The 25336-nt window shown below is 44.3% G+C and overlaps 2 protein-coding genes across 6 annotated transcripts in view; one reads left to right on the top strand and one right to left on the bottom strand.

Moving 5' to 3' along the window:
• The window catches only part of HIVEP1 (HIVEP zinc finger 1), a 124354-nt gene extending 105541 nt beyond the window's left edge, over window positions 1-18813 (bottom strand). Inside the window, exons 1-3 of one of the 5 annotated variants that reach the window (XM_039711960.1) lie at window positions 18345-18813; window positions 15115-17481; window positions 11160-11306 (exon numbers count right to left, since the gene is read on the bottom strand). In XM_039711960.1, the coding sequence (XP_039567894.1) occupies window positions 11160-11199 (40 nt within the window). In that variant the 5' untranslated portion in view covers window positions 11200-11306; window positions 15115-17481; window positions 18345-18813. Of the gene's footprint in view, window positions 1-11159; window positions 11865-13057; window positions 13601-14529; window positions 14663-15114; window positions 17482-18344 lie in introns of those variants that run through there. The other 4 variants (XM_039711963.1, XM_039711962.1, XM_039711964.1 and 1 more) reach the window with 4 other exon arrangements.
• On the top strand, window positions 11715-15046 carry LOC120503485 (collagen alpha-1(I) chain-like). The gene is made up of 3 exons (XM_039711993.1): window positions 11715-11916; window positions 13733-13958; window positions 14552-15046. Exons 1-3 carry the CDS (start codon window positions 11715-11717, stop codon window positions 15009-15011), a joined length of 888 nt encoding a protein of 295 aa, XP_039567927.1. The 3' UTR covers window positions 15012-15046.
• Window positions 18814-25336: the final 6523 nt, after the last annotated feature.

The following is a 25336-nucleotide window of genomic DNA, read 5'->3' as shown; positions in this document are numbered from 1 at the left end:
TGACCTCTCTCTCTAGGATAGGATTGTAGCCTAATTAATGAGTCTAGGAGAGAGAGGATTGACCCTTTCAGCAGAGAAGCAGACCCACATTTTAGCAGCCAAACAAGACAAACTGGCATGCTTTCTTCCACTGCAGCAATGGACTTCATGTACATGAACAGGGATGGCAGCCAGGTTCTGCAGCAATTCTGGTACCAGACCTTGCTGAAAGGGCACTAAGGACCAATTGCATTTCATAAGTCTGACAAAAGAAAAACCATCTGGTATGAGAACAGCAATTTCTCCTGATATCTCCAAAAGTTACATCACCATTTCAGAATTTTAAGAAAGAAAAGGGAAAAAAGCATGTAAGGAAAACACTATTCTGAACATACTAACGGGCGCATATATCTGGATATAGCACACGCAGGCAGTGTTCTAAAACAAATGTAATATTTTATTGTCACAGAAATTTTTTTGGTAAAATAAAGAAAAAAGCACCAGGGGAAGACAAAATTAAATGTTCCATAAACTGTTAAAACAAAAAAGGGTACTATCACACCTCCTAACAAATACATGCAATACTTGAGAAAAATGCAGCAAGTCCTCACTGTAAACTACATAAAGATATGTTAGAAAACTACTAAATCATTTTTTCAATAAAGTTTAGTATTTTCACAGTTCCTAATCTGCCTCTCAGCCACAAAAGCACTGCCCTTACACTCTTTTACAATTCCAGGCATTAAACTCTCTCATGCACATATCTTGCTCTGTCTCTTGACAGTGGAGAATTACAGGAATAATTCTAATAATAAAAATTATACTAATATACAATTTGAAACACTCTTAATACATATACCATTTGTCTGTTTTGTCCATGGACCTGTGACAGAAATAATTATTTCTGTAAGAAATCCTAAAGCAGGGGAAAGGTAAAATCCATACATCTACTGAGTATGAGACATGCACTTCACTTCAAAAAGCACAGTAGCTAGAGATTCCTTACAGTAATGGAACAGCAAAACCACCACAGCAATTATATTTTAAGTGCCACTTCCATGCAGTTTTTTTCTTTTTCCTGGCTCTGTATTCTGTCTGCACTGCAACCTTTAGGGTAAGAACAAGCCTCCAATCTCCCATCTGACTTAACAGAACTCAGTAGTTAAAAACAATGCCATTTAATATTAACTTACCCTACTTTCCAGCCCCCAAAATTAGGCCAAAAATCAGAGGAAATCATGTGGTGTGCTCTGGATATTCCATGACTACCACCGCTGGCAGGGAGTAAGCCACATATTTCATAGGTAACTAGGAACACACACACAGTTGTTTTGTAGCGACACTACACCACGGGCTCCTGCTGAACCGCTGCTTTTCCTCCCTGAAGCTCATTCCAAACCTTTCCCAGTTTCAGCTCAGAAGGTCTATGCTGAAATTTACAAATTGCTGGAAACTTATCTTTAAAACACACAGGAATTCAGGGGGAAGAAAGTTCATAGGGTATTTAAAATACGAACATGCATTCTCTACTTTCTGTTTGTAATCAAAGATGCTAAGTCCAGTTTATGCCACATGCATACAATAAAAATTAAATTTTCAATTACAGATTGTTTTTCAACTTCGTCTTAGCAAAAATCCTCCTTCTGCTTTTAAAAACCTGTGGATCCTTACACAGAGATTTCTTCTTCAGCCTGCCACCAAAGGTCATACAGGAATTGCTAAGCCAGCATAGTCTCTGAGCAGCCTCACTCTGAGAGAAGCTTTAAAGGCACTTAAAAAGCTTTTATTTAAAAACAAACAGCACAGCCTCACCTACTGAACTAGAGCTTCTCTACTTCCCCCATAAATGCTTTACTGAAGCCTCCAAAAATCTGCCATGGTGTTTTATTTCCCCCTCCTCCCTCTTAATATAAATATTCTGAGTTATGATACATTTAAACAAGTGGTGGGAAAGACTGCACTTTGCCCAATGCATGTGATTTGGAAACCTGAAGTCCAGTTTATTCATCTGTTTTAACATAGCAAGGAAAATCTTACTTTTCCAACTAAGAGCCCCAGTTTCTCCCTTCATAATCTCATAAGCCATTACTGAACTAAAATGCTTAACACAGAAGCCCAACATACCAAAGAATGAACCAGCCTAGGAACTTTGTACTGGATAACCAGCTCTCTAAAAATGTGTGGCTCTAGGAAGTCTCCTTTATGTTATCCAGCATACATATTTACAGCAGTTTGCAATTTGAAATCAAAATATCTGATTGTAAGAAGAAACTCAGCATACACACCATGAAAGGGAACAATTCCTGCATTAAAAACCAAAAGAGAACTCTCAAAACAGAGTCTTTTGCAAAGTTTCCTGAATACATTAAAGTGGACTATGAGTGACTGTTCTGAAGGTAGCAACTGACTGTGGTAAGAAAAAAAACAGTTCTCATCTTCTCAACAATTTTGTGAAGGGTTAGGTCAAACAGATCTCCCACCTAACACACTGGCAGCTGTGTTACTGAGCTCCCTACATGCCTGTCTGCCCAGCTGAAAACTGGGAATTCTTTCCACAGATAAGAATCCTCACCTGGAGCAGCAGGCAAGTATTTGGGCCACAAGCCCTTTCAATCATAGTAACACTGGCTTTATTATTTATTATTTGTTATTCATTCCTCTGGTATTTTTATTAAGGGGAATGAATTAGAACAAGGTATTTTTAAATGGTAACAATGTTCTTGGATAGTTTATTGGGCTGGATCTAACGCATGGCAGTAACACTACCACAACTGCAAAGCCCAGCGGACTGAAGACTTCAAAGTTTGAAAATACTGACAGGGGTCAGCAGACAAACTTGCATAGTTCTGAAGCCCTAAAAAGTCAGTTGTGAAAACAAAAGACCACAAGCCTTTGCCTTTTCAAAACAGCCATTTAAGTTGTAGTTGACTATAAATCTGCAAGAAGGCTCTCTTAACCAAGGTTCTCTGGAATTTTGCTATTTACATGTTTCTTTCAGATGGTTACATATTAGTGGTGGCTGTTGGGTTTTTCATTTGTTGTTTTGGTTTTTTACACATAAACACACACACCCTCCCACCATTTAAAGTTACCTTACATACACACAGCAACCCAAATATGGATTCTGAGATGCGAGGATTTAAAAAAAAAAAAAACAGAAAACGAAACAAAAAGCCATATTCTCCTAAATGCTCATAAGAAAGCTTGGCTCTTAGAAAATGTAATTGTTATTAGTCTCAAAAGACTGGTCTCAGTTTCATCCTAAGGTCAACTGCCTGCTGTAATAGAAATACTTGCAAGAACAGCTGCTGAAATCTTACTTTTTGTTTCTCTTTCCACAGCTACCATTTTCTTCACGACCTTCCTAACATGCAGGAGTTCGTGCTTCAGCAAATGTCAAACTCTGTAGCATTTCTTACTCCACGCTCAATTAGCAATAAAGAAGATACAGATGTAAAGGTGATGCAGATTTAAAGACGTGCACTGTTTCCACTTCACTGAATTCTGAAAGAAATCTAAACTGGCTTATACATAGCTTTCAAGTCCCAGTTCAGTGCCACTTTTGTTTCCATATGAATTCAATTTTTTTTACATTACCCTTGACCATTCCCTTCCAGCTCAAGACTGATGTCTAACTGCAGTTATAATGGTTTTCTATTCCATAAAAATGCAATTTGTTGTTTCCTGAAAGCAAAAGAGCAGAACTAAGCTTTTATTTTTTATTAACATTCTTGCAGGTATTTCTTTGCAGTCCTGCTAGCTGGAATACCATTCTTACACCTTCCTCCTTCACATTCTTTTAACTCCCTCTGAAAGCACCTATTTTCACCATGATCTATATCCAGCAGATTCTCTTTGTATTATCCCAATTCTCTTTTCCCAATATTTAGCGTGAATATGCAAAAAACTATACATATTCAGAGCTGTCAGTGCCAGCTACAATGAAGTTTTTAGTTTAGTTTTCTGGATCTCCTTATTAATTTGATAAATCTTAGCCAATTTTTTTTTCATTCTGAATGAAAGTGCTATGCCAAATTTTAGAGAGTGTTTTATTTTATTTTTCATTAAGGTGTCAGCTGAGACCAGTTCAGTTTCCTGCTGGCTCACCAGTACAATAAAATTCCCAAAGTCATCCATTATGAACCTGTATCACTTGTGAAGTTTGGAAATTCGTCAGGAGAAGGAGGGTTCTGGAAAGCAAAGCAAAGAAAGCAGAAATAGGGAACACACCTTTTGTTATCCTCATGAAAATCTAGACCTGCTTTTGGGCAATTAAAGAAGCTGAAAAAAGCCTGCTGCTCACAGATGGGAAATAGAGGCTTACAACATAGTTTCACCATGAGTTCAAGCAAGAGTCTCAAGGCAACTCCTGCCTCTGCACTGTCTCTCCCTGTCTGCCACTGCCACCAGCTCCAGCAAGGGTGTACAGCACCAGGAAACAACCAACCCAGCCCAAAAAGCCAACCCAGATGATGCTGGCACAACTGGCTCCTGGTAACCCTACTTGTTCCATGGTGGGGCCAGCAAACAGACAAGTGAGAAGGGCAACAAGCATCTGAGGGGGCAGGAGGCAGAACCACCTCCTCTTCCAGCAGCAATGGCTTAAGCCAGTCTCAAAAACAACTGGGAAATTACATTAAAGGTGTTCCTCTCTAGAGACCTTTCCTGTCAGTGAGTATTCCTTTCTGGCTTCAGGGGCTTTCTCGACAACAGCGTGAAACTCTGACACACAATGACGAACACTCACTGATGGGAGAGATTCCTTTCTCCAGAGCCCTATGCCAGGACCAGGCAGGGCACACCAGCACACGCTGCCCAGCTCACACAACAGCAACCTGCGCTGCAGCTTGAGGTCCCAAAACATGGATGAGTCACAGAAGAACTTTGTGGTTTGATATGGTGGAATGTCTTGGGCTTTTAGTTTGGTATTTTAGAAGCTAGGAAGTAAGCTTTAAGAATACCTTCTAAATGTTAAGACTGTGAGGTGAAGCAGCAAGAAGTCGGAGGATGCCAAAAGCAAGGGTGTTTATGCAAACTAAGCCAGTTGCAAACTGAGCTGTGCTCACTGCTTGGATCTGTTTACTACCAGTTTCTTCATCATCTTTTCCGTTATTTAGCCACCAAGTGTCTGCTTCACAACACTAACAACTTCATCTTCTGAGTCATTAAAAGCTGATGTGGAACTGGTATCTTCAGTTTACAGCAGAAAACAGAGGCATAGAGAGATTAAGAGACAGATTAAAAGATGTGCCAAAATTGCTGGCCAATTTTGGATCTTCAGGTTACATCACCTAAACCTTGATTTTTTTTTTTAATGTACCTTGCACTTTTGCAGTATTTTGCACCAAACTGTCACTATAGTGGAACAACTGTTGTTGCATAAACTCAGAACATGTGCCTGAGTATCTCAAGGCAAAGTGCAGCACTCACTGTTAGCGGGTGGCTGCAAAGGTTTGGTGTAACAGAATCTCTGAGTCTCAATACAAGAAACTCAGTGGAAGAGGCAGAAATTCAACACAGTTGTCTCAAGGCAACAGTGACCAGTGCTATCCACCCTGCTGTTCCCACCTCTCTTGCAATCCACTCTCAACAGGCAGATCAGTTTTGTCCATCAACTGTGGCTACTGAAAAAAGACCCCAACCATCCTGGCAGCGAATAGGTCCACACCCTGCTGAAAACACATGATCAAATTTGGGAACATGGCACAATGAGACAGGAGCAATAGAGGTGATTGCAAAAGGTGGTAAATTGCAGCTTTAAACATAGCCTTTCTTACAACGTGGAGTATGTGGGACAGTTTATTTCATTTAGACATCATTCACATTACAATAAAATTTAAGGTCTGCAGGCACATTGGCATCTAATGTGCAAGATGCTGGACCATACACACCATAAGACACAGACTAAAGATCTTACACCTTTAACCATAAACCAAAGAAAAGCAAAACAAGAAACATCCTTCAACATCCCAAAGGAGAAACTCAAGACCCAGAGGAAGAGAGTACTTCTGTGGTCCACATTGGCATCTAATGTGCAAGATGCTGGACCATACACACCATAAGACACAGACTAAAGATCTTACACCTTTAACCATAAACCAAAGAAAAGCAAAACAAGAAACATCCTTCAACATCCAAAGGAGAAACTCAAGACACAGAGGAAGAGAGTACTTCTGTGGTCAACAAGAGATCTGTTTGTTCACTGCACTACAGGTGGATCTGCTGGTACTCCAGCTGGTGATAAATCAACAGAGCCATGTATTCTCTCTACCTTCATGAGAGACGTCTGGAGCTCAGATTTGGTTTGCAGAAGAAATTATATGAAACTATCTGATACACAGAAACAAAAACTGCTGCCAAATCATGGGATATTTTCTGTAGCGAAGTCACCAAGTCAAAACTCTGACTTCTTGTTCCACCTGTGTCTCACTCTTGCCCCAGAAACTTAGACAAGACACATATGCAACACCTTTATAGATGCCCACAAGTAAGCTACAAAGTGCAGACCACCAGCACTTCTGATGTACTACTACTGCACCAGCACCCCTTCTGGAACATCCTAAATTAGGGCACCATTTTTGTCTCAGAAAAAATAGAAAGACCCAAAAGTCAAGTGTGCTTTTACACTTCTTTTGACTCAAGCAAGCACAAATCCTACAAGCAAGCTTTGAGAAAGCTCAATATTTTTATTAAAGCATTTGATGAAAATCATTAATAAAGCACAGAACACAAATCTATTCATAACTTATACAGACTACAAAACCAGCACTAATAAGGAATATCAATCTGTCAGCTTTCAACATAGACAGACCTATTTCAGCACTAAAAGCACATTACAATCTTAAAACAACACAGAGAGACTTCGCTAACTCACACTTGAGAAGCAGAAGATGCCCAGCTCTTCTGGACATTTTAAGGCCATTACATACAGAGCTTTTCAGCAACCTTAAGCATGCTTTTTAGATTACTGCAAAGCTATCAACCTATTCAGCAAAGTTACTCATATCACACTTGCATTTCCTTATCAAATGCAAAGCACTAGAAGATTTGGAAGCGGCTGTTGAACATTATGGGCCTGTCTGCCATTGTTTCCAAAGAGAAATACTTGATTGAGAAGCAAAAACAGCAACAACTTGTCTTGTGAAAAAATAACAGAAAGCTTATCTAGAAAGAGACAAAATTCAAAATATTTGTTACAGTTTTGTTTTGGTGAATCACAGCACTGTACTAAACAGGGTACACATCAGAAAACTTTTCATTTTAAACTCTGCAATTGGGTACTTTTAAACAAACAAAAACATGAGCCGTTTTTCCTTCTATATCCTCACAACCATCTGACAACAAACCAAGCCCACTCAGCCCTGATAAAAGCATGACTCTCTAATGTAACTGTACTTCTGGGAATACATTACAGATTCCATAAAATGTTTTGTTACATATGTGGATCAATTTGCCATGTAAATACAGGGTGCAGCCAAATGCAAAGGAGTCTTCTTGTTAGTTTTAGTGAGCTAAAATGGTAAAGAAAAATAAGAAGATGAGACCTCTGGGTGTCTGAGCGAGACAGGTATTTTCCTCTTTTGCAAAATATTTTCCTTTTTGTTTTCTGAATGAGGAATGATGATACTTTTGACTAGCAACATAATACACACCCTTAATATTTAAACGACTAGGACAACACCAAGAACACCCACTTATGAACTCAGCTCCAATCACATCACTGATGGACAACCCATGCCAGGCTTTTCCCACACATACCTTTGGCCTCCACCTCTGAAACTACTAAATACTCTCCAGAACTTCCATGCATCCAATCCACATCTTTCTCTGAGACATGGAAAACTGTAATTTCTCTCAGATTTCAGCCACGCAGCCCCACTGCTGGGGATGACACTGACTGTTAAGTTGGTCAGGAGGCTCAGCCTGACACTGAGCATGACTCCTCTTACCAAAGCAGCCCACTGGTGATGGCAACGTGTTTCACGTTAGGGAGGGATTTGCAGTGAGAAGCAGGGAAGGCTGATGTGACAAAACAACCTAATGAAACAAGGGCAGCACAGCACATGCCTTGTTGGTACCTTCACATTCAACATGCTCTTTCAGATGCAAACAGGCATCAAAACCATGTCACTAATACATTCATGAAAACAAATGGGCAACTAATGAGATTAGTTTTTATTTGCAAAATAATGTTTCCCATACCCCATCTTACTTATATACATTTCTTTTCCTGTTGTAAAATCAGGTCAATATAGCACTATACTGAATCATCTATAAGCAGACAGTGAAATCTTCAGGATAAAAGACAGTGCAATCTTCAGAATATTAGGATCTTCACTGATCCTAAGACTTCAGGGCTGCAGCTTTTCTGCCAAAGGCTGTCAGATTTCACAGAATATACAAAATGAGCAAAATCAACCCATGACAGAAAACAAAGAGCCTTAAGGTTTCCTGACAAAATCTTAAATTTAGCTCTCTATATTAAACAATGTTACTTTATTTTCCCCAGACAATAAGGTTGCTTACAGTAAACACAGTCAATATTAAAACCCTCAAAACTTATGCCTACATTGCAGCAAACCTCAAATTAACTAATGGGAGTGTGTGGGGGGGATCTCTATGGTGGTTTTTCTCCTGTGTGTTTTCTTGGCAGGGAGAGGGATTGTGTAGGGCTTTTTTAAGGGAAAATACTTTATGTTCTTGAACTTGGTTATTCATTCTCCAGGCTGATCTGGACTGCAAGTGCAACCCAAATAACTCATCTAATGCACAACAGCATAGAGAGAGTCTCAAGGGTTGTTCAACAGTGATCTCCAAAAAAGTTAAACATTGATGGGCTCTGAGCAAGTCTAGTTAAAGCTGTTGGCAATTCGACTGCTATGGGGCAATGAGGAGCTGGCAGCAGGGAAGGAGAAGCCAGGTAAGGCCATAGAGTGTTCTTTGTACATAGTACAAAAGGTGACAAGCAGGTTTAGACAACTTAAAAATAGCTTTTAACCTAAAAACCTGTAAAAACACAGGTTACTTAATCTTACACCTTCATCTTTCAAACGTTACAGAACGTATTTTTTTGGTTGCCAAGTTTGCCAAGTTTCACCTTTGACCATATAGATGTATGCTTTTTTGCACACTTAGCTGTCATCAATACCAATTACCATGGATTAAACCACATGCTAAACCACCCATTTTTAAAAGTTTTCATGGTTAATTAATAGCACCAATTTAAGATGTGTCTAACTTTGCATATGCAAAAATAAGCTGTCAGAAAACAGACCTGTGAAACCTTTCAGTTTCCCCAAGTTCCAGCACAAACTGAGGGTTCAAGCAAGTATTTTCTGCAATGCTCTTGGGGACTGCTAAGGAGCCTAAAGAGAGTGAAATCCAGTTTTCTTCATTATGTGGACTAGAAATGGAAATAGTGTATAACTAATGAGAAGTAAACTGATTTTTCAAATCACTTCACCTCTAACAACCCATGACAGTAGCAATATCTGCTCACAAGGTGTTGAAGTTTACAGCAACCTGTGTAGTTTTGACTATCATTGAGCTGTTCCAACATAATTTCTAACTATGGGCTTGCTGTATACACTGCTATTTCCCTTCCCAACATTTAACCCATCTCAATTCATTCAAGAACTCCATTAGTTTTAGAAAAATAGGAACTGATGAAAACTGCTGTAACAGGGTTGATAAAAGCTAAATGACTGGAGAAATTATGCAAGGAAAAAAGGCAACTCATTTCTTACACAATTAAAGAGTTTAATTAGATTATTTATTTAAGTGAATAGAGAGCTTTACAATAGATTTAACTCCTATTAAGTTTCAAGCAATACAAGAGTAGATATCAGTCAGAGTACTAAAATTAGATCACTCTCATATTTAATCAGAAAACATAAGCTCAGTTATGTCAGCAACTTGGTAAGCAGCAATATTGAAAACTCAGCTGTGATTTATTACTTCACATCCAGTGAGGAGAAATGTAAAATTCCTGATCTGTGAGAGAGGTTTATCCATCATACCAAAATGCTACTCAGCACTTCCTGAATAAAGACACTGCAAAAATGTCTTCTCCAGCAGAGATTGTTAGTGGTAGCAATGACAACAGTCTGCAAACACGAGGTCTCAGATACAGCTGCATGCACAAGCCCTTGAGAGACTCTCAACTGTAAGCTGAGACACATGACAATGTTTGCTGTGTTTTGACATAAAAAAAAGTTAAAAACAGAATCAAATGCGGTTCCTGCCCCTAAAGCTTTATGTTGATGCTTGTGGTTTTGTAATGGCTTTTTTCCTCTGAAGGGATGCTTCTATACTGCAACTGTAAAATTAACCTGAAAGAGGCTGATAACAGCTACATGTAAAGGTGCAGGTGGAAGCATGTTCTTCCAAAAGCTGGGTAAAAGGGATGGAAGCGTGTTCTCCCTCAACATGGATGTCTGCTCTTCAACTGACCATTTTTTCCTCTCATTTAATTCCTCTAGGGCCACTTCTACCAAGGCAGTAACAAATATCCATAGAATCAGATTCCTCACATTCACATGGGATTGGTAAAGTGCACTGGGATTTTGTTCAAGGAAATGCCAGGACATGTAAGCTTGCCAGTTTTCAGAGCAGCTTTCTCTCCTGCTTTTCCTTTACAGCCAAGCTACCATGTGGCTGTGCAAAGGCAGGAGAGCAAGGAGACCAAGGTCAAGCCTAGCAATGCTCAAGGTAGCATGGGTGACAATGATAGATAAATAGTGACAAACCATGCACGGAAGGAGGTTTTGATCCCCTCAAAAGCAATCTAAACTGACAACTATTAAAGAAAAACAACTACCGGCTGCAGGACGTCAAGTTCTGCCATGTCACACCCATTTCCCACCTCCCCCTGTATTTCAACTGTAAATTCTCTGATAAGGAAACTGCTTCTTCCTTTGCATTTTCAAAGTTCATGCTGGCTATTGCTGTAAGCTGGAGAATATCAAGAATGCTGTCAAGTACAGACTGCAGGAAAAAGGACATGTTCCAGTTATTTCTCTGTGAAAATTAGAGCGGTCTCACAGACACCTCCTAAAACTTGCTTACAAACTACTTTTGGAACAAAACCAACTTCTTAAATACATATTCCTTTAACCTCATAATTGAAACTGCAGCCAAATTTCCCAAGAGCTTTTCCTTCTCAACTGAGAGCTACATACCTCTCAGATTTCTGGGATGTATCTGCTTTGTCCGAGGCATTTTCCTCTAATCTCATGCACCACTTTCTCCTCTCAGAAACGGAAAGTACAGCAAGCAGAGAGATGGCAGCTCCATAAACTTGTCAAGGGGCTCAGTTAATCCGTATGCTAAAAAAACAGAGAGAAAGTTATGAGAAGTAGGCATCAACAAGAAAAACAAAGATACCTATCTGATCTCTTTCATCCTCAAATGACTATGGAAATTAGCAAGAAATATTTCTGCACCTATGATTTGCTAAGGAAACTTTCCTGTCTGACAGCCCAGGAGCCACACTCCGACCACCAGAGTTACACTGCTGGGACCGAATTCTCTCCACAGCAGGCTTGACTCCCTCCACTCTCACACAGACAAGATTTCCTTGCCGGCTCAACCCACGTTTCCCACAGCAGAGTCACAGACCCCTGGTCCCTTTAAGCAATTTTTTTCACAGTGCAACAGCAGAGTAACAGCCCAAGCTGGTGTCCCAGAGGAGGGATCCTCAAGGATCCCCCGGGCTGTTGCACCCTCCCAGTCTTATGCGTGCCAGAGTCGGGGTCTTCCAGCTGAGTCCTGGGCTCCTGCTGTGTCCCTGTCCCCTGGCAGGGCCACAGATCCTGGTGCCCTTTGTTGTGCAAAGCGTCGGCACCACTTCCCGGCCTCTTGCCCCGGGCTCCCGCCAGCCAGAGCTCAACCTGCAGCTCCCGGCGCACAGCCTGCACCGAGCGGATTCCTCAACAGGTTCTATGGAGCCACGCGTTCCAGTACCTTAGGAAAACCACGTGAGGCTGAAACTCCTTTTAGGATTACTCAGAAAGCATGAGAAAACCAAAACACTTTTCCACATTTGTCAGCTGTTTTCCAGCCAGAAAACATCTTCCAACAACCCTTGTCTCATGCAAATAAATCCGAAAAATTAAACAAAAAATTTGGCATCTGGCTTTTAGATACACATCTTCAGCCTCTGGTGGGGGAAGTACAGAGGGGAGGGCAAACACACAAAGCATCATCCTATTTGTGACATTACCTACAGAATCCTTACATGCAGCATGTAAGTTTGGAAGAATTCCCCATGGGACAGTTCGGCTGAAATATCAGTGTACAGCCCAGAATCACACTAGCTCTTGACCTACCTGCACTTTCTTACTTTTCAAACACTCTTAGGAATTGCTAACAGTTCAATGAGTGTTTTGTTCAGTTTCTGATACAGGATGTGAAATCTCTGAAAGACCTATGGAAATCTACTTACACACAAGAACTTAAAGAAAATTACTGGTGCAATTACACCCTTCCATCTAAAAAAAATTTTTAAAATAACAAGTTTCTGCTTCTTTTTATAGCAATTCTACTTCATGTTAACAGATTTTTCCTTTTAGTAAACACTAGGAAGAGTTCTTCAAAAACTGTATGAACTTTGGAATAGCCCCTAATATAGGCAAATTGATTAAGGACAGCTGTTTGAAGGAGGAAGGGTGTAGAATTTTTAGCATTTGTGGCAAGTATTAACTTAGGGGCACTTATATTGTTTTTCAAGGCAACCATGTTTTTGAGAAAATTTAATTCAAACCCAATTAAAATAGACTACTTGCAACCACCCCTTCAGTCTACATACTGTTGAGGAATATAATCATTAATTTTTAATGTTTCTTTTGTCTGTTGCTGCATTAAAAGACCCAAACAGGAGAAAAAAAATTACTGCAACTGACACAAAGGAAAGCTGGAAAATGTTATTCTGACTAAACGATTCTTCACTAGGGTATTACAGCACGTTGAAGGAAAAAGACGGAAAAAAATCTGAAACAGAGCACAGTGCCTGTTAAGCTGTTAACTCATACCAGTTTATCTGCAAGCATAACAGAAATATTTAGAAATTAAATAAAACCTTATGCTAACAGGTCCATTTTCCAGGTCTTAGGCACGAACTGGAAATGCAGAAAAGTGGCTGGATGGCTTGAAGCGACCAGCACTCCCTGAGCCCCAGTCCACCCCTCTCCTCTGGCTTGACTGGGAAAGTCCCTAGGGCTGGGCTGAGGTTTTTAAAGACGCTAATAAACACCGTCACTTCTTTACACAAGTTATTTGGAGCGAGAGTTTGAAATCCCCCGGCGTCTCCGTAAATCGGGAACCCCTTTCCGACGCTTCCCTGCAGCACAAATGACATCCTACTGACGCTTTAATGCCACCAAGCTTCCCGCTGGCCAGCAGGACCCTCTCCTTCGGGGAAGAGATGGCCGTGTGAGAGCCACGGCGGAAACACCGGGCAGGACTCACGCCAGAAGTCATTCCCTCCCTCGCTTGAACGAGGGAAAAAAAAATATATAAAGGGGAGAGGGAGAAACGGGCCTCTGCCATCGCAGAGGTCACATCCCCCCGTACCCACCCAAAAATGGGGGAGCGGGGCGGGAGGCAGCCCGCCGTGGGGCCCGGGGAGCCGCGGGTATGTGCGAGCGGGACTGCGAGGGGAAGGGAAGGGGAAGGGAGGGAGGCAAAAAATCCATGAATGAATAAAGAGGGAGGAGCCTGGGAAAACCCCTCTGCAACGCCGCACCGAACAAAGCCGGCCCGGCACCCAGCGGGGACGGCGGCGGGGCCGCGAGGAGCCGGGCCGGGGCTCCGCGCCTCCCCGTGCCCCCGAAAGCCCGGCTGCAGAGCCGGGGCGGAGCGGGGGGGACGCCCGGACAAACGCACCGGGAGCCGGGGCGCACCGGCACCCCCGGGGGCAGCGCGGGCGCAGCCGGAGCGCGGAGTCCCCGCGCGTCCCGGAGGGGCCGCGGCGGAGCGCGGTGGGTTGAGGGGGGCATCGGGGCCTGCGGTCCTCCCCGTCCCCGCCCGCTCCCCCCCCGCCGCCGGCGGAGGACACATTGTGTTGTGGCTGCCGCAGCTCCACGCCGAGGGGGGCGGCGGGGGGCGGCCGTCCCGCCCCGCACCCTCGTCCCCGCAGCGCCGAGGGAGGGAGGGAGAAAGAGCGGGGGGAGCGGGGGGGCCGGGAGCCTCCTTCACTTGACAACCTCAAACACAAACATGACCCAGCGCCGCCGCCACAGCCGCCACCGCGCCCGCACACACACGCACACACGGAGCCCGGCAGCGGCACCCACCCCTCCTCCATGCACCGTCCCCCCGGGCCGGCCAAGGCGCCGCCCCCCGGCACGGCCCCGCTCCGCAGCCCCCCGGCCCCCGGCCGCGCCCGCCCCCCGAGGGAGGGAAGGAGGGAGGGAGGGAGGACGGGCGGGCTCGGCGCATCCGCCGGGGTCCCCTCGGGGAGAGCCGCGTTCCCCGCCGGGCCCGCCCCGCCCCTCCCCCCGGCGCCCCGGTCACCGTCGGGGGGGGCGCGGGGGGCGGGGGGTGTTTTACCTTCTCTCACTTTCTATTGCAGGAAGCGCGGCCGGAGCAGTGACGTCACCGGGTCTCCCGGTCCCGCCCCCTCCCCGGGTCGGGGGAGGGGTCACCGAGGGGGTTTCCTCGCGGCCCGGTGGGGGAGGCACGGCCGGCGCGCCGGGGGCGCTGCTGCCCCGCCGCCGCCTCCTCCTCCCCTTCCTCCTCCTCCTCCTCACCGGAGGGACTGCCCGGCCGCCGCCGCCCCGGCCCCTGCTGCTGCTGCCCCGAGGCAGGGGGGCACCTCGCCGCCGCGGTTCCCGGGGGTCTCCTCAAGGGGGGGTCCCCGCTCGGCACGGCACGAGGCAGCGCCTCCCCCCGACGGCCGGAGCCGCCGCCGCTCGGGGCGCTGCGCGGTGCGCGTCGCGCTCCCCCCTGGCAGGGCCCGGCCCCCGGGGCACCGGCACGGCCGGGCGCGCACACACACACACACGGACGGACACGCAGAGAGACGGGGCTGACGCGGAGATCCCGGAGGTTCCTCCCTGCCGCCCGCCCGGACGGGCTTCCCCGCGCCCCCGCCCGCCCGGCCCGCCGCGCCCCGGCGCCGCCGGGGAAACTCACCGCCGCGCCGCGCATCCCGCCGCGGCTACAACTTTCCATCCCGGGCGGCAGCCGGCGGCGGCAGCGAGCCCCTCCGCCGCTGGAAGTGGGCGGGGGAGGAAATACGAGGAGGAGGCGCGTCGTGCTCTCCGCCGCGGCGCCCCTTTTTTGGCCCGGGACGCGGGTTTTGCCGGTGGGGGCTGTGCTGCCGCGGTTGGTTTCCTGCATCAGCTGCGGGGGTGTGTGTGCACAGCACACACGTGTGTCTGTGTGTCTGTGTGTGTGTGCACTCTCCGTGCCGGGTCACCCTGCCCGACCAAGGGCTGCCCTCCCTTCTCCCACGCCACAGGCAAGGGACCGCTGGGTCGCCCTCCAAAAGGCGAGGGGGCCAGGGCTGGGCTTTGGGTACTGAGAAGGAGAAATTGGCATTTCTTTTTTCTTTTTCTTTTCTTTTTTCTTTTTTGTCACCCAAACTCCCCGACAAAGCAGTGTTGGCAGCTTTTCATTGCCACTTGGGTTTTCGATCAGGTTTTGCTTTTGAAGCCAGTACGTGATGTCTTTAGCAAACAAACCCAAATAAATACTTCTTGCATCACCTCCGTGTTCACCCTCCTCCCGTGCCTGCACACCCCTGGCAGTCTGTGTGCTCAGCTGTGAGCACCTTGGCCCTGCTATGTCCTTCCCTTTGGAGTTCAGTATCCAGACCAGATCCTGTCTTAAGCGAACAGGACCACCATTCTCAGAGTTCTCAAGGTTTTTACAGGGAGTTCTTTCAACCTACATTTAATCATGTTTGTTAGATAGATGAGTATTTTAATCACCATTTCACAGGGGAGAAACCAAGGCAGGAAGATGCAGAGTAGCTCGCTGCACAGCTGTGGACTGACATGACACCACTTCTGCCTGAGCTTTTGGCCACAGGCACTGTCTCTGGGCTATTTTTCCTCTTGAGTTCGCTTAAATTATACCTTGAGAAGACTTCCAGCTTACAGTGGTGGCAGGTTCTCTGCTGTGGGTAACCTGTCCTATGTCCTGCCCAGAGGCAACACGGGAGGCAAATGTAAGTGAAATCCCTGGCTAGTTTGCAACTGGTGGTTAGGGCAAGAGATAGTATTCATCACTGAACTGGAGATTCATGGAAAAATCAGACTCTCAAAGAGTATCTTCAGGAGAAATGTGTTCTGCTACTCCTATTGGACAAGCAAATGATAATTATTGTTAGAGACAGTGCTTGTCTTTTCCCTTGTCCATCCTCCCCTTCCCTGCCTTGTTCTTTCTTTGTCTGGCTTTTAGACTTGAGGTTCTGACTTGCTAAAGAACAAAGTTGCTGTTATCCTAAACACACCAGCATGAATATGATCCTATAGGTGCCATAAGCTTAAATTAGTGTACCAAGTCAGAGCAGTCACAAACCCAGGACCATGCAACCTCTGAAGCTAGGTCTGAACCTCTACTTGTTCTGCTCAGCTGTCCTTTAAAGTCTGTCCTGCAGGCCTCTGGGACACATAGCACTAGATCCTTCTTTGCTGCTCATTGTCTGAAAGCTTCAGATTGTGATCACCAGAGTTATCAGGGAGAAAATGTCAGATAGTGGCCCTTCCTCACAAGATGCCTTAGGAAGAAGGAGCCATCACAGTGCTTCTGGTGCCAAAGGGAGTTCTAGGTCACTCATCTTTTCACAAGGACCTGAGTAAGTTCAAAATAGATCCTCCAGCCTGCAAGTTGAAATGAGACCATAGCAAACCCCCTGCAGCCAGCAGGAAAAGTTTCTTCTGCTAGAAGTAGTCAAACTGCCTCCCACCCAGTGAAAATCCAGCCCTCTCACCGCACCTATGTGCACAGGAATATAATAAGTGCTCTTCCTCTTCACACAGGCACAACTGTCTTAACAAGAAAGTCTCAATGAGGTGTCAAAGAGGAGACAGGTCCTCAGGGATGTGTGTCATATGGTGGCAGCTGGTCTTCCCTTGAACATAAAACCAGTCATCGCAAAGTCAGTTTGGGTCAGAGAACAAAACAAAGAACTGAAAGTCTGGCCCCTTGGGGTTATTTCCACGGCCATCTGAAAAAGCAGCCAAGGAGGCAGCTGTGAGCTGGGGACTCTCCTCAGCCTGTTCCCCTCCAGCGAGCACAACTCAGGGCCGAAGGGCTGCCTTGAGCCCAGTTCAGTGTCGTTCCAGCAGGCTGTCCCCCGGCCGGGTAAAGAATGCAATCCTAAGGGCTTTGAAAAGGCAGCATACCAAGCTGGTTATCCCGGGCAGACCACTTCATCTTTTTCTGTCTGTTTTCCCATCAGTAAAAAGGAAGTGCTTACCCACTCAGTAAAGTACTTTGGGAAAAATACTGTGGATGATTGCTAGTAGGAGGCACAGAGTAATCTTCTCAAACCTGCAAATGAGGGAAATTCTTTAAAACTTTTCAGTGAGATTTAAAATGCCACACCAATATGCACATAGGAAAAAAAACTTTTCAGTGAGATTTAAAATGCCACATCAATATGCACATAGGAAAAAAAAAATAAAATTGAAACCACACCATCTTCTTTGCAGAATTTAGATACTTTTAAAATTTCACCTAAAAGGAGAAATTATTCCTGCAGGATATAGATCCTCTTTAAATGACTGTGTATGGCTGAACAGGGAAGATTATTGAGGTTTTCTTCTCTCTAAAACTCCACTGTATTTTCAGGAGGACACCTATTTTTAAACATCCTCTAGTTTTACTCTTGAAATCTCGTTCAGAAACTGGTTTTCTGTAATGGCTCACAGGTATTTTATGTATAAATATATACACATACACGCATTAGGCTCTCAAGAAACCACGATACATTAGGTAGTCTTGAATAATTCATTGTTAAGCACCCCATGATAAATCTGTAGTTGAAGAGTATGTGATTTTGATAGAATTCTTGGGATAAATTGAATGTGAAGCACTGTGGTAAATTTAACTATGCTGAGCGTCAAATGTGAAAACTTTACATTGTACATTACATCCTGACATGCAACTGAGAATCATTATTATTAAGGCTTCGGGGAATTTTCGAGGGAACTTCTGAAGTTCTGAAAAGAAAAAGAACAAGACTGAGTGCTGTTCTCTATAGAAGTTGAGATTTTCTCAGAGAAGGGAAATTCCATAAGTAGTCTGTATTGAATTAACATAAAGGTTTCACTAAAAGAACTGCTGTCTATTAGCTTATGCTCTGAGGCTTCACATTGAGTACTACATATAAAAGTCAGAGGATCTTGGCTTACCTGGTTCCAGTGGGTGCTTGGAGCTTTTCTAGGGCTTGCCACTCCTGCAGCGGGGCTGGAGAGATAGGGCAGCAACCGCTGATGTGAGGGGAGGTAATTTTCCCCTTTTCTGTAGCGGTAGCTGTCACCCCAGATACTCACAGCTCTTCCTTGTCAGCAACAGCCAGGCGCTTTCCCGGAGGTAGGCAAAGGCAGCAGCACAGGGACCTGGTCGTGCACCACTCCTCACAGCCTGCAGCTCCAAACAAGAAGCTGGTCTTTGTTGGGACATTTTGCGTGGCAATATCCTTCATCTCCACCCTTCTCAGGATGTCCTGAAGATGTGTTGCTTTTCATTGTCCCATAAATTGGCTCAGTTCTTTCTGATTTGGAGAAACTGGCATTAAATAATGCAAACAGTTCCACTGAAGAATTGTGGCACAACCTTCCTTTTCAGTTGTGCATATACACTGCAGCTCTGTGTGGTGGTACCTGGTACCTGGTAGTCCTGTGGCCAGGAAAAGGCACAAATCTGTCCAGCTTCAGGTTAATCATGTGATACAGGGCACAGTTCACTGACACAGCTTCACCTTTTTTCCAGGTACTATTAACATTTCAATGAACTTCAACATCATTGATACCATATCTACTTATTTATATCATGTTCATCTTAATTATATCAGAGCATCTCAGAAAAGAATACCTGTGCTTAAGAGGCCATGTTAAAATCTCTTTTGGTGACTTTTTGTCCTTCTCCCTCTTTGGAAGACTCCCCGCTGCTGGGGTGCTTCCCCAAGGGTAATCACAGGACAGCTCGTGGAGGCAGGGGAAGAAATCCTACTTTAACCCTACTTTTACCACCATCACCACAGCCTGACATCAGCCTTCTTTCCTCCCAGCACATGAGGCCTCATGTGGCTGGTCACAGGACAGAGATCAGACAAGAGACCAGCCACAGAGCAAAGCAGCCAATGAGAAGAATTCCTTCTGACAGAGTCCCTGTGAGGTGTTCTTTGGCACTGCAAGCCTGCTGACACCAGTGCTGAGCCCGCACCTCATGCAGCATTCTCCCTGCAGAGACACCTGACGAGGCCAGGAGACAGGAGTCACCCTCAGCACTTTTCCAGGCTGGCTTCATTCCCTGTCTGGCCAAACCATTTATGATGGCATGCCAAAGTCTAAGGAGAAAAACAAAAAAGGATTAAAATTGTACTGGTTAAACCACTGTTGCCTTTTTGTCCAAGAGGAAGCCCCAATGGCGGGCAGATGGTGTGGGCCTGCTGCTGACCTGCCCTTAGCAGGATAAGGAGCAGGCTGGACCACTGGCACGCTGTGAATGCCTGGTACTCAGGACATCCAGCAGAGTTTTGTGGGATGTGACATTAAGCATTTCTAGGAGGAGGATAATTGCCACATAGAATTATGAGATCTGGAATGCAGGATTTGGGAGAAGGCAAAGGCTCATCTGAAGTGCATGGTATGAGACCATTTGGGTTATATTAAAGGGCTGAGCCAGCGCAGACTCCCCACCTCCTTCCAGAGATGGAGCTCACCCAAGGCCCTGAGCAGAGTCTTGTGTCCAAACAAGAGGCAAGTTTGAGCTTGGGCTGGTGCTCTGAAGTTAGCATAGATGTACCCATGAAAAGCAAGTCCCAGAACTTTTGGCTTCACACTGAAAATTGCTTCTGTCTTTTCACAAAGAGCTGTTTCTCTATAGGTCAGCAGGCTCTGCACTTTCACAGCCCTTTTACTCCCTTCCACCCTGGTATTTTTTCTTCTGAGTTAGACAGGTTTCTGAACTTTTTCATGAAGTTGCTCATATTTTCCACTGCATTTCCTTTTTACCTCACCCCACCAGTTCACTCTGATCTTTCTTTCTCAGTAGCTCTAGGTTCTGAACTGTTCATTTAAATATGGTGTGGCTTGCCAGCATTTTTTCCCAAGCCTTTTATTTTATCAGTTAAAGAAACAGGAGACACATGAGGCGCTTAACACAAGTGCACCTTGCCAAGATGCCTTCAGTGGTATGCTTTTTCTTTAGGTTTGACCGCAAACATTTTAACATATTTGAATGATTAAAAAGCATTCCAACCCATAATTCTTCCCCAAGTATTTTTGCCATTCAGTGGCCCTCTAGTATTGTTTGTCACAGACATATGTGGGAGAGGTCTTTTAAATATCACTTTTTGAGCATGTTAAGTTATCTTAGCAGCTCAAAGGTTGCAGGGTTAAAAGGAAATAAGCAAAACGGTTATTTTCTGTGGAAATGTTTTTCCTTGCCTCCTTCCCAGTACAGATAAGAAATCCACAAAGGAGAAAATAATCCCCATTCTATTGAAAATTCTCAAATATGTTAAAACTTATTTGATTACTGGAATGTTTACTTTGTAGGCATAAGGCAGAGCATTAGGCACAGATCAATAACAAATCTTCAAGTTCCTTTAGCCTTTACTCCTCAGAACTGTAAAGTGGCATTCAAATAGTACACAGAATATTTGCAGTGGTCCATCACAAACCGCACAGCTCACCTTTTGTAAGCCATGCTCTATCATTTAAAGATGTTCAGTCATCCTTAAATCCAAATGGCTACAACAATAATTAAACATATGGCTTTGCTTTGAATTATCATGGTTCTATGTAATTTCCCTGTTTATGGGGTCTCCTGAAAAATAATTTTCTCTAGTTGTGGCCAATGATTTTATAAATCTTTTCAGTCTAAGGCTAAGAAGGTCAAGCTCCAATGCTGAGGATTGTAGAAAATTTTAAAAACACACTGTAGGAAACAAATGCAAGTTGAAAGCACAGTACTTGCAGTCTTGCAGCTGTCCTAAAATTTCACAAGGCCAACAGTGTAAAAGCCACGGATCTCATTTTCCAAAAATCCTATCACAGCAGTATGACCGCATCCTTTACCCATTTTCACACACTGATAAACAATTACCCACGTAGCATACAGGATAAAGGAAAGACAGACAAAGCAGAACTACAGTGATATGAATAAGAAACGTGTCAAGGATGGCTTCTCACAGCAGTATGGAGAGAAATAATTGGGGTTTGGTTTTTCATGGATTAGCTGATGGCAGCTGGTGGCTGCTCCAACATCCAGCCCTGTTTGCCCCTGACCCAAGCTGTCACTCCAGGCTGGCTTGGCAGCCTCCACACTGACTTCTTCAGCTCCAGCTGCACATTGCACCCCTTCCAGAAAGTTGTGCTGTGGCTTCATCACATTCCAGTTGAAGCTCCTTTTCATCAAAAACGAGTAAGACATTTCACAACTGACTCTATCTTCTGTTTAAACACTTGAAAGGCAACATCAAAACATGTTCGAGGGTGCAGCAGCAGGTCTCAAAGCTGCTTAAGAAGTGGTACAACTAGTGGTACAACAGAAACAGCACACTATTTCCTTCAGAGGTGAATCATTCCCCAGCCCTGTCTTTATAACAAGTGTTAAGGCCTTTTTTAAGTCACAAAAATGCGTTTTTTACATTATTTTGACCAAACTGTGGAACAACCATTCTGGTGAATTAAATGTGTGTACACTTGTGGAAAGTAGAATCTGACACTGATGCAGGGTTAAGCTTGCAGATAAGCTCATGGAAACACAAGAAAAAGCAGAAATTAAGACACTGAATCCTTTCCTGGCTTAAATTGCCAAAGTGCCTTCAAAATACTTAGATTATATTATTGTCATAGAAATGCTACAGGAGGAGCAGCCAGTCTACCCATAAAACCCAAAACAGTGTGCACTCACTTCTTAAAAATAGTCGGTTTGTCTGCTTGTCCAGAAGAAATCCAGCATGGAGGCCAGGCAAGTTGAGATAAAGAAAACCATGCTACATGAGGCAGATGCTGGGCACAGATAGGAGACAAGCCTGTGAAGAACAGCTCAGCTCCCCAAAGGCTTCAGGCACCAGAGTGCAGTGAGGGGGAAGAGTACATAGCACAGCTGTGAGTCCCTCTATGGAGAGGCATTTCCTTTGCGGAGTAATTTTTCCTGTGCCTATCTTCAGGAAAGAATTTGTGTGTCTGTTAAGTCCCACTAATGCACTCTCAGAAAACCAGAGCATGTGCTTAAGGGGTCCTTGTATCAAGTTTTACAGGCATCATTTCAGCATGCGTATTATCCCCTTGGCTTAGTGGGACCATGCATTCCTGGAGTCCCTGGATGATCTTACTGTATCCTCCACAGTAAACTCAAATGGAAAAGGAAAGTGAGTATTACCAAATCAAGAAAGTTCATAATTGAAACATTACTAACACCTCCTCCCCCATCTAAGGCTCCATTTTGGGGTATCTGATCCTGTGAACAGCTTGCACAACAAGGCACCGAGGTCAACGGGGCTAACAAACCACAGGTTGTGCTTTCTGTTGAGTCAGAGGCTGTGCTGGCAAACATTCAAAGCCAATTCTGCAATGATCCACCATGCATGTTCTTGTTATCAAGACAGTAGAGCCATTCTGGTGTAATGTTTTAGAGATCTTTCTCTGGTAAAAAAACATATCTGTGCATTACTTTTTGTTGTCTCTTAAACAGAAATACACAAAGCTGTAAAAACACTTCTAATTATGTTTAAAAACCGATCACATTAAAACCAAAGCTGATGCCAAGAACATATTATTCACACAAACCAAGAGATGCAGAAACATTTCACTCCACTGCTATGGTCTGCAGGATAAAGTAAACAGGATAATTCAGTCTGGTTTAAGGAGGCCAAAGTCATGGTACCTGCCTTTGTATCTCCCCTTCTTGCCCCATAGGCTGCATATAAACTTTCTTTTTAATATACCCTTTCCACTTATACATTCTTTTTAACTACTTCTTCATTCCCCACTCCCATTCCCAGGGCCTGTCTTCCTGCTGTGTTTTGTCTCTTTATCCAGTTGTTCTCCACACTACTTCTCTCCCAGTTTCAAAGCACATTTTTCCTACCCAGACTGTATGAGAAGACACTGTGTTCCATCTTTCTTTTCCCAATGTGGATGTAGAAGTAGCAGGTTAGGAAAGGAAGGATTGAAGCTTCCTTCACTTATTTCTCTATCATCCTTCCTCTGGGCTGACCATTTGGTGGATACCTGTTAAGGGGAAGGACAAAGAAGACATGAAAATACAAATAACTGCTTCTTGTTTTCAAATTTGGGACCTGCTGTTACTACTGAGGCCAAAAACATTCCTTGATACTGTGGATTTGGCTGGATGCAGTGAAAAAAATGACCAAAAGTTGATTCTGGAAGCTTACTGCAGAATCCCAGTCCTCTTACCCTGTAAACACAAGTGGATCAGTCTGACAGATAAGAAGTACCAAGTGTGACCTAAACACTGAGCTCTGGAAACACAAGAGGCACGCCAGCGCACATTTCTTACCTAGACTAGCAAGGCTTTGCAGTGAAGTGAAACATTGAATAGAGGATTATCTATATTTGTGGGCAAAGTCCTCTAGCTAAATCTGAACCACAGATCTTCACATCTGAAAATAAAACCATTATCTAGATTTTCCTCCTGTGGTGCAGATAATATAGCAATGCTGCCAGAGACTTCTATTCCATATCGCTGCCTTCTGCTGCTGCTTTCCTGCTTCCAGGGGAAGAGTAGACAGTTAACAACAGCTCCTTCTTCCTTAGGCAAAAGGATGGCTTCACTTACAGCACTTCTGTAGAGTGGGTAGGAGCCACCACCTTCTGTCATTGTGACAGCACAGTACCTCACCTCTGTGCACTCCCACGCACACTTGGTGAAAGCAGAAGAGAGAGCAGCAAAACCAGGCCTTTTCTCCAAGGCATGGCCAGCCAGGAACTGAGCTGACCCCACAGCCTGCCCCGCAGCCTCGAGTGAGCCAAGCAGGACAGGCTCAGAGATAGCAACCAAGAGCCCACACCATAAGGCAAAAGCATGCTGACAGGGCAGATCCAAGATCAAACCAGGAAGACAGGACTAGGAAGCCAGTTCATAAGTCAGGCCCAGTGATAGTAGGGCCATGATGATAAGACAGTTCCCAGTTTAGGCTGGGTAATCAGTCCAGACAATGAGTTCCAGAGAAAAGGTCTCCATAGCAAGCCCTAGACAGGCTGAGTTGGAGACCAAAATAACCCCCAACAGCTCAAACAGAGGCTGACAGTCCCCAGATGAACTAAAAACGGGCTCTGCTCCCTTTTAAGGTGGTTGGGTGGAGGGCCCAGATGGAGCTGGCCAGGTTTATTGAGTAGTGTTAAGTGCTCTCAGGACCCTGATGGAGAGAATGAGCAGAAGAAACTACAAAACATACAAGTGTATTTATGTATATATATATATATATACACACAAAACCTATATGTCACTATGTTCATTCTCTGTTTCTTAAGCCCCCCCCCTCTCATTTTAAGGTGGTTGGGTGGAGGGCCCAGATGGAGCTGGCCAGGTTTATTGAGTAGTGTTAAGTGCTCTCAGTACCCTGATGGAGATAATGAGCAGAAGAAAATACAAAACACACAAGTGTATTTATGTATATATGTATATATATATACACAAAACCTATATGTCACTATGTTAATTCTCTGTTTCTTAAGCCCCCCTCTCCATTTCCAAATATCTGGCTTATGATTTTAGAGCCTCTAAGGCTTGGAATAGACCTTAACTTAACTCTAAAAATCTATCTGATGTCACACAGCAAGCAAAAGATTATTTCCAAATATCTGGCTTATGATTTTAGAGCCTCTAAGGCTTGGAATAGACTTAACTCTAAAAATCTATCTGAAGTCACACAGCAAGCAAAACATTAGGAAGTTAAAGAAAGACACAGCTGCAACAAAGGGATTGCAAGTACTTTAAGGCAAAAGTTTCAAGCTGCAGATAATATGGCCTGCATTCCAATTTGCATCCAGGCTACTTTAAAATCTATTCAAGGACTTCCTAGTTTGCTTGTCTAGAAATCATTATAAATCTGAAAAGAATTGTTCTGCATTTCCAACACCCTTCCACATCCTTTCTTTCTTTTTTTTTTTTTTTTTTAATTTGCATTACTGCTTTGTACTTCTGCTAC

The sequence above is a fragment of the Passer montanus genome, unplaced genomic scaffold (assembly GCF_014805655.1).
Source record: "Passer montanus isolate IOZ18808 unplaced genomic scaffold, ASM1480565v1 scaffold26, whole genome shotgun sequence".
Classification (NCBI taxonomy): Eukaryota; Metazoa; Chordata; class Aves; order Passeriformes; family Passeridae; genus Passer; species Passer montanus.
This window is presented reverse-complemented; position numbering and strand designations above follow the sequence as displayed.